This window comes from Diorhabda sublineata, chromosome 3 (assembly GCF_026230105.1).
Source record: "Diorhabda sublineata isolate icDioSubl1.1 chromosome 3, icDioSubl1.1, whole genome shotgun sequence".
Lineage (NCBI taxonomy): Eukaryota > Metazoa > Arthropoda > Insecta > Coleoptera > Chrysomelidae > Diorhabda > Diorhabda sublineata.
In genome coordinates this window covers 34,652,366-34,661,859 of record NC_079476.1, presented here as the reverse complement: position 1 = coordinate 34,661,859, position 9,494 = coordinate 34,652,366, and the positions used below count along the sequence as shown (strand labels likewise).

The window sequence follows — 9,494 nt, the reverse complement described above, 5'->3', positions numbered from 1 at the left end:
TTTAACTACATTAATAATCCTTGTATAGTTTATGAATATTTAGAATAATCGTATTATTACAGTGGTAATAATAGATGTAAAATTGAACGGAGAGTTTGAATTATAACAGCACCAATTTAATATATATCTACAATATAAATGAAATAACTGTTTAACGCCCCTCTTAGATCTCGAACGGAATAGATTAGATATCATCCTCAACGAAACAACTTATTGCTGGATCTTATCTGCATCTAATAATTCCTTCCAGTTGACTCTTTGCGGACAGTTGTTTATCAATTTTCTATTTCAATTTCCTATATCTTCTCTAAAGCAGAACCAACCATATTAACTTCGGTCTACCGGCTTTTCTTTTTCCGAAGTACTTTTGAAACTGATATCTTCAGTCTCGTGAATCTTGATTGAGGGTTGCCTTGCAAGTTTTTACAGTCGAATATAGACATAGAGATATTACAGATAGAGTAGGCATGCTATAGGCGCCCATACAAGTGGGAGCGTCTGGCCGATAGAAAGCGAGAGAGAATAATTTATGTATTGCTGTCTCTGTCTAATGGCGCATGCGCGTTGATTAGATTTCGTGTACGCACTTTACCGTTGTCCGTTGAATCAGAGACACGCATGCGCAGTACGCAACAAAAGAAAGAGATAGAAATACATAAATGATTCTCTTTCTCTTTTCATTCGCGAGACGCTCTCACTTGTAGGCATGCCTACTCTATGGTAATATCTCTATGAATATAGATCGCGATATTGAGTTGTGGTACCACTGTATTTGGGAACATTTATGGCAATGACAATTTAAAAACTGATGATTCTGATAGCGAGCGCTTAAAAGAAATAAGTTTGTGCAAAAATGGAAATCACTCGAGAAGACTTACGCTGGATGTTTCTTAATGATTTTAAAAAGATCGTACTCAACAATTAAATAATTTAAAAACATGCATAGACATTTAGGTATGTTCCAAAAACATTCCGCATACCAGCTGCCATAAAGATTGAATATTTGAAAGAGGAAAACGTCGAATTAATGTCTCATTTTCCATATTTACCTGATTTATCGCCTAATGAACTTTTCTTGTAGCCCACTGTCAAACAAAAGATGAACGGGTAGCAATTTTCATCAGCTCAAGAAGCTGTTGAAGACTTAAAACCACGTGTAAACGATATTAGCTTCAAATTGAAAAAAATTTTCCCAGAATTAGTAAAAATATATTGACATTAACGGCGAATATTTCGAAAAGCAATAAAATACTTTGTCTCGAAGTTGTTCGTTTCTGTTTTTGTAAAAACTTGAAAAGCAATCCTCATATACTAGACCAGTCCTATGTCCTTTTATAACGTGGAAAGCTGTTAATTACGACGTATACTTCACTATTTTACTCCGCCGTATATTTAATTCAAAAGTATTTTTACAAAGACAACAGTTTTTATTAGCTTTCTTCATCGTACACTTTGGTTGATCAAGAACTGTATTTCAAGAGTGGCGATAGCTTTTGTTTCTAGAGACAAGTCTCTGCGTTAATAATGATTTAATATCGTTATTGCTTACTATCACTGAATCCAGATATTTTAAGCTATTAACAAAGGACATAATGTAACGTAAAATTCAAGTCGTAATGCATACGGACTCAATATTTTTAAAAAATAATGTCTGAACGGGAAGTTTGGGAGATTTGCATCATTCGCCTCTTATGGATTAATGAAAAATTAACGGAAAATTGGAACTTCTAAAAGCAAATTATTCCTACAGTTTTGCTTTCTTCCAACTTGGTTATAAGATTGTTCTATTCACAATAAACTTAGAGTTCCCCCGGTTAGGTGAGAAATACTTATTCACGTGGTCACCCAAATTAATAAATGATTTTTTATTTGGGATCAGTAAAAACAAAACTGAAAAACTAAAAGGTGTGGATTATTTAACCCTATATTCTTCTTTCTCCTTTCTTAAGACTTAGCCTCCAATATCGTCGTCTCGATCTCCCGAATCTTACTATACTCTGAATTTTAATATCTTCTCTTATAGCTTTGCTTTTTTTGATCTCTTAGGCACACTCCTTCAATGTTTTCATCTCTGTTTCCGTCATCATGTTCTTCGTTTTTGTTGTGTCCACTAGAGTTTCCCCTACATATGTAAGTATAGGTTTTTCCTTACGGAGTCCCGCAGATAACCAGAGATTCTTGAGGCCATTTTTAATTGGGTTCATACCTCTTGCTGAAGTTTTTGGAGCTTGTATGTATGTAAATTGCATACATTGGTGAATGAGGTTGTCGTTTACAGCTAGTTTACATCTTGTCGGCTCTTTGATTCTGTTTTTTCCACAGCTATCTGCATATTGAAGTTTTCGGCTGTTGCTTGGAACCGACACAGCAAACGTTGTAGGTCATCCTTGTTATCGGCTACCAAAATCGGCGTAGCATAATATTTTTATTGATCTTCGACCCATCTTGTATCCTTCAAAATATTCTTTTATGTTATTAATTATTTTATCCATAATTAATTTGGAGCTTGTTCGGTAAACCCCTGTTGTGTTTTTATCTATGTTTTATTGTTTTAATCGAGCTTTTCAATCCCGTTTATATAATTTACTGGTAGCCTGTCTTCCCGAATTATATCAATGATGTCTGCTATTTGAACCCCATCAAATTGTTTTCTTGAGATTCATAAAACAAAGGAACAGGGGTTTTTGATATTCAATAGATTTATTAATAATTTGTTGGGGATGAAAATTGCGCCTATTGTCGATCTATTTTCTCTAAAGCCTTGTTATTCTTCGCTTATTTCTATTCTATAATTACTTTTTTTGTCATCATTTTGTTCAGAAGCTTTCTTACGCTGGAAAGATATCATTCTATAATTTTCTAGATAATTTTCCTTTCCCTTTTTGCATATTCAAATTGGGATGCTATTTTTCCAATCAGTAGGTACTTTTGGGTCGATATAATTTTTTGAAATTATTTTGTGTTCCTAGCTCAGGTCCTCCGTGCTTAAGGATTTAGTTTGCGATTCGTTCAAGACTGTTTGTCAATTCAATTTTTCAATTTATTTATTTTTTAGAATCTACTTTATTTCCCACTGTAGGAAAAAGCCTGAAAACGATTTTTTTGAAGTAAAACATATACTTCTTTTCATTCAGTAAAAAACTGATAATTTTTTTGAACTCGTCTGCTCTTGTTTGGATACTGATTGATTTCGATTCTAATACGTGGGTTATTTAGAGTAGAGTAGGAATCTATTGAAGCAATTGATATTATTATTACGGTATATTGAAATTTACACTGACAAATTGTAATCAGTTGGTTAAAGATTTTACATCTTCTTATGTTTTCTTCGATAATCAACGGACACCTACTGGATAAAACACATCAGTTTCAATATTCAGTATAGAGAACAGAAATCTAATTTCATCACAACATTCAACAAATCAAAAGCATTCCATATATATCAATTACGCCACTGTTAAATAACATTACCCCTTGCTGCCACAACACTCAAGATATTTGTAACACAGTAGGAGAATGAGGGAAGGATGACCGATTCAAATTCATTGGTGGAGCTGTTTTTTCCTCAAAGTATATGAAGAAGTATGAAAATTTAATTGGGAAAAGATGAAAATGACTTTTATGATTACAAATCTTCATATCAGACGTGATTTTAAAATCGTAGTTCGTTCCTAAGGTTCCTCTTAAAACATGAGCAGTTAAGTTTTACAGAACAATATTAATTTATTACACTAGTCCACAATAGATCTGTTGCCGATGAAATCTTAGCTGTTGCTGACTACATATGTAGTTTTAGCTATATAGGAACCGAAAAAACATGTATTTACTTGGACAAACTTTAGTAAAAAAATAATTATTGAAACCTCTCTGATGTGTAGACTTTGGAAAATTACATATCAGAGATTTGATACATACACTTTCCTTGCGCTTCGCTCGTATCTCCTAAATTTTTCAGAAAATTGTCCAGGTGAATATGGAGGTAATTGAGTTTCATACTCATATTGCACTCCATATTTTTTAAATGTTACAGAAAGTCTTTTACAAGTCAATATAATTCTCAGAGTTTTTATAATTGCCCCACAAAAACGAAAGCTGAACAAGCATTTAGTTCCAGCTCTAATTCTTCTCTTCTAGTTCTAACTAATTTCTAAAATGAGCGTATCTCGTACTGCAGTTGTATGACTCACTGAAACCCTTCGTTTTCAAGCTAAATCTCTTTGAGGCGTTAGCATACCACGAATGGTTGTTCTTCGCTCAAATTGCGTTGCTCTGTAATTTCTTTAGCTGTTACTTGAAGTGATTGGGTAATCGACCAATTTGTCCCGTTTCTTCGGCCGTAAAATTATCATCATAATCCTCAAGATATTCTCGGGATTGAATTTTTCAATCTTTTTTGAAATATTTAGCGTTGTAGGCTCAAACAGGCAGGATATAAAGTAACCGTGCCCAGACAATATTTGATTCCATGAATAGCTCACCTCCGTAATATCTCTTTTTGTACCCTTTGCTATAAGATAAGAGGCGTGCAGTCCATCTACCTCGTATCATACCATTGCATCCATTAGACCATGGTCACGCTAGTCCACTTATCAAATTCAAAGCACTTCTTTACCTTCCCTCTATAATCTTAAACACTGCACACACTAATGTGGAAAAGAAGGAAAGAAAACTTCAACGAACGATAGGGACACCGCAACACTTTGACTTGGTGAAGCGGTTTTTTCATTTATAATTGAAATTCCGTCCATACTCATAATTTCGTTTTCAACTCGAAGTATTTGATGAATGCAAAAATTCTATTCCATACCATGAAGGGTTAGAAGGAAGTATATGTGAGTACGACACTGTTTTAACCCCAAAGTCACTTCCACAGCGCTCTATATAAACTCAAGAGGGCCCTGTCTATTCCAGTTATTCCTAACAAACACTTCCTACAATGAATATCACACTAACAGTTACCGCTATTTTATTTATAATTTTATATTTTGAAAATGTGAAATGCGACGAAGTAGAAAAGAAAGAAGATGACAAATATTCAGCACCAGTTTGGTTTGGACCTAGGATAGGAAGGAAGAAAAGGGGACTTTTTGAGGAAGGATATAAAAATTTGGACAAAGAAGAACTAGAAGCGTTGCTAGAGTTTATTAGGAAGAGTCCATGGACTATTATGTTGTTCAATAATGGTAAGTTGGAGAATTTTTTAGATCTGGAGAAAACGGTGAGTTTTTGAAGTTCAATTCGATGAATTTAACGATCTTGTTATCGATACAGTGTCCTTTTTTGGTTCTTTCTTCAAAATTCTCCAATCATGTACTTTAATAGTCAATGGTTCTTGTTTTTACCTTTACTAAATTATCGAAAATCATCTTTAACACATCTAGAATCACTAAAATAAAATTAGAGTTAACTAAAAAAAATTATCCGTGAGATACCTTTTATAATCCTCACTCTTCAGTCTTTACTTTACTCTTTACTTTTCTTAGAACTTCACTTTTACTAATTTCTGTTTATAATCAAAAATATTATTGGAATTTCGTGATGATTCGTCTTATTTGAGGTCCATTTTCTATTAAAATCAGTTCAAAATACCATATTTGGATAAAGATCGAAGTAGGTCGTAACGTTAATTTTTACATTTTCAACTGTTTTTAATAAAAAATAAACTTAAAATCAAGATAAATAATCACGAAGAATATAAAAAGGTCTAAGAAATAAAAAGTTTAAAAAAATGTATCATTTGATATAGAATATCCCATACTTTTTATGATGAGAACTGTTTGTTGACCTCTCTAGTTTTATTCTCAATGTGTTGGAGATGATTTTTCTTCATTATTCATTTAGGATTTATCATGAAGCGTATTACAGTAGTTTTTCTACTTTTATTTAATTATTATTTCTAGTGAAACTGCTTTTTCTAGATATAGATCGACAGCGTCGAGCTTCGTTTCTATTTTCCTGGAGAAGTTTCCATAAAAGTTTTAATCCAAATTTTTACCATAACGGTATTTTTTTCAGTTAAAAAACAATGCTTAATGGGCACATGTAATTCCCCTTTTTATAAACAATTAGTACGTTCAGTGGGATAAAATCTAAACCTCCCACATAGAATCAAAAATATCGTTTACAGTGAAAAATCTGAATGGAATTTTGCAATGATAGAAAGTATCAATTAAATGGGATTAAATGGCTAAAGAATTGGCGTTGATTTTAAATAATTGGGCTGTGAACATGAAAAGAAAAGATGGAACAGAGAACTAACAAGTGCAGCCTATTTCAAGAAGAATATTATAAGGAAATGACCTGTCCGCGACGAAAACAAAAAAAAAGAAACAAAGTTCGATAGCATTAAGTTCCGTAGAAATAACGAAAATGATAATATTATGGAATGAAAATACCCCCGAAGAAATGCAGCGAAAATTTTAGCATATAGCTACGTATAATTAAGTTGGCGATGTAGGGAGATTGCTTCTTGTTTGATTGACTTATTTTGTATCGAATCAAAAAGGTTCTGTAACAAATATAAATCGAGTTAAATATAACCCTGTATTCAGCTACGTTTCTCCTGTCAGATTATTTGAAAAATTGATATTAAAAAGGGGCACAAATATCAAAATTCACAGATTATGTATGATAAATTCGATTCAAAATTGAACAAAATCGTCTGCCGAAGCGATTGGCTTGAATACCAAGGAAAAAAAATTACTAATCACTCCAATAGATCGACCACGGTTAATCGATTGGCACAAAAGTTGTGCGCAAGAGTAAGAGCTTCTAAAAATTACGTGTAACATTGCCAACTTAATAAAACCCTATTTGAATATTGACGCAGAACATCATAACACGTCTGGATCTTCACATAACTTTTCTAATTGTTCTTTTGTTAATTGCACCTTTAAATAATTTAATTTTGCTCTTTATTTTTTCTATATTTAGCAAAAAAATTCTATCCCAATAACCCTTGAACATTGATAAATTGCTCAAAAATGTTATAACAACTTTCCCAAGCTTGTTGCTTATAAGCGACCTCCGCGTCGGTCTGTTTCCAAGCTTTCGTTGTAAATTTTTTTCGAACAACTATCAATTTCATTGGGTTATTACTATTGACAATGAATTTTGAGTTTACTGAATAACGGATGATTATTAAAAATTAATAGTGTGGGTAATATACTTCTCTAACTTTGTTATTATCAGCATATTTTATTTAAATCATTCTTAAAGACTAATTGTACCAATATTTAAGCCAAAAATTATATTTCTTAGTGAATATATCGATTCATTATATACTGAGAGGTGATAAGGAAAATTCTGAGAATTGGTAAAAATGAGCTCACCAAAAAATTTAGCTAATAATTGAATATCGAATAACTCATCTATAATATTACGTGCCTTGTGATATTTTTTTTCCAATAAGATGTGTTATTTTGAACAGCCCACTATTTCGCTAAATGTCATTTTTGAAGCTGTAATTTTTTGACATTTGACAAGTAGAAACTGCGCCATTAATGAAAATGGAAAAAGTTTGTGTTTGTGAAAGTTTGGCAGAGACGGTTCGTAAAACTAAAACATTTTTGGGTCGACGTGAGGCACCTTCTCGGACCGCAATACAGAAATTGGTGGAAAAATTTGAGCTGTTGGGACAAGTTACTGATGTGAAGAATAAAACCCGTGCACGTCGCTCAAAAACAACTGAGAATATTGCTGCTGTAGCCCAAAGTGTTGAAGAAAACCCAGTTTTGTCCATTCCTCATCGTTCTTTGGAATTAGCCATTCCACAAACGTCATTACACCGTATTGTGCATAAAGACTTGGGTCTTAAGGCCTATAAAGTTCAGTTAACACAAGAACTCAAGCCGGCCGATCATCAACAACGTCGTGTCTTTGCTGATTGGGTCCTTGAAATGCATGAAAAGGATACGGAATTTCATCGAAAAATCATTTTAATTGATGAGGCCCATTTCCACCTTAGTGGTTACGTCAATAAACAAAATTTTCGAATCTGGGGCTCGGAAAAACCAAGAGTTATTGTTGAAAATCCTCTCCATCCTTAACCCGTGACTGTTTGGTGGTTTTTTTCGAAAATGAGGCTGGAGCAACAGTTACGGTGAATGGATTGCGCTATCGAGAGATGATTAATGATTTTTTATGGCCGGAATTGGATGGTATTGATTTGGACAACGTTTACTTTCAACAAGACGGTGCTACGTGCCACACAAGCGACGAAACCATCGATCTTTTACGGGAAAAATTTCCGGACTGTGTTATCTTTCGAAGAGGTGATCACAATTGGCTACCGAGATCTTGTGATTTAACACCATGCGACTTTTTCCTTTGGGACCACGTGAAAGATAAGGTCTACGCCAACAGTCCAGCATCGATTCAAGACCTCAAAGATGGAATTCGTGAGACTATCGAGGACATAGGGCAGCCGCTTTGCAATTTGGTTACGGAAAATTTCATGAAAAGGATATGGTCCTGTAAGCGCAGTCGTGGCGGCCATTTGGCTGATGTTGTGTTCCAATATTAACGGCATACCTTCCTCTTCTCATCCGATCATTTATCTCAAAAAATGGCATTTTTCTTTGAAAATAGAATAACACCTCTTATTGGAAAACCCCTTACAAAAAGAAATATTCTGGAGCCTCGAGATACTCGCAGTTTCAGGCTTATTTTATTTCAAAACAACGTGTACCCCATCATGAACGGTTCTATTTTCTTAATAAGAATAAATATGTGTTATAGTGTTGGTTAGATAAACTTTAAAAAGAATTTTATACGATAGTCCTTCACACTTATAGACTGTAACCAAAGTCATACTAAGATAACAAATTGCTAATTTACTTTTAGGTAGAGGCCACCTCTTGAACTTTACCCCAAAGGAAACAAAATTAAATAATTTAAACGAAGATGAAATCACTGAAATGGTCCAAAGATCGATGTTTGCGCCAAGATTAGGAAGATCGACATTTTACTCAAAGTTAGGTAGAGATAATGAAATGGAGTGATTTAACGTGTTTTTAGATATGTAGTAATAATAAAAAATAATATTTAATTTGAGTTTCATTTAGTCTCAAAAAATATTCCATTCAAACAATTTAATATTTCAGAATTACGATATGCCAATCTCGTTTTTGCAGTATTTGAAACTAATTCTAAGCGAAGTAAGTTCAAAAGAAGAATTACAGATTACATGACATCAAACAAGAGGCTCAAACTATTAATTTCGTTTTAGCTAAGATATGAATAAGTGCCTATAGTATTCAAAATGAATACGTCAGTTGACGACGTGCATTTTTTTGATGTATAGCCTGTACTTCATAGTACTTCAGAGTGAATTATAAAAATTCAATTCCTCTTCTTATTATCTTATCTTTATACACTCATATTTTCGATAGTTTTTCCTTTATATCGTTCAATTTCCTGGTCTATACTTTGTGTTTTGTCCTTTGTCTCTAGTTTTTTTTTATTTACTCACTTCCATTATTTTTCTGTACAGT

General features: G+C 33.2%; 1 protein-coding gene across 1 annotated transcript; it reads left to right on the top strand.

The window, feature by feature from the left end:
* Positions 1-4,932: 4,932 nt before the first annotated feature.
* Positions 4,933-9,002, top strand: LOC130441762 (uncharacterized). Its single transcript, XM_056775547.1, has 2 exons — positions 4,933-5,183; positions 8,845-9,002. Exons 1-2 carry the CDS (start codon positions 4,937-4,939, stop codon positions 9,000-9,002), a joined length of 405 nt encoding a protein of 134 aa, XP_056631525.1. The 5' UTR covers positions 4,933-4,936.
* The last annotated feature ends 492 nt before the right edge of the window (positions 9,003-9,494 follow it).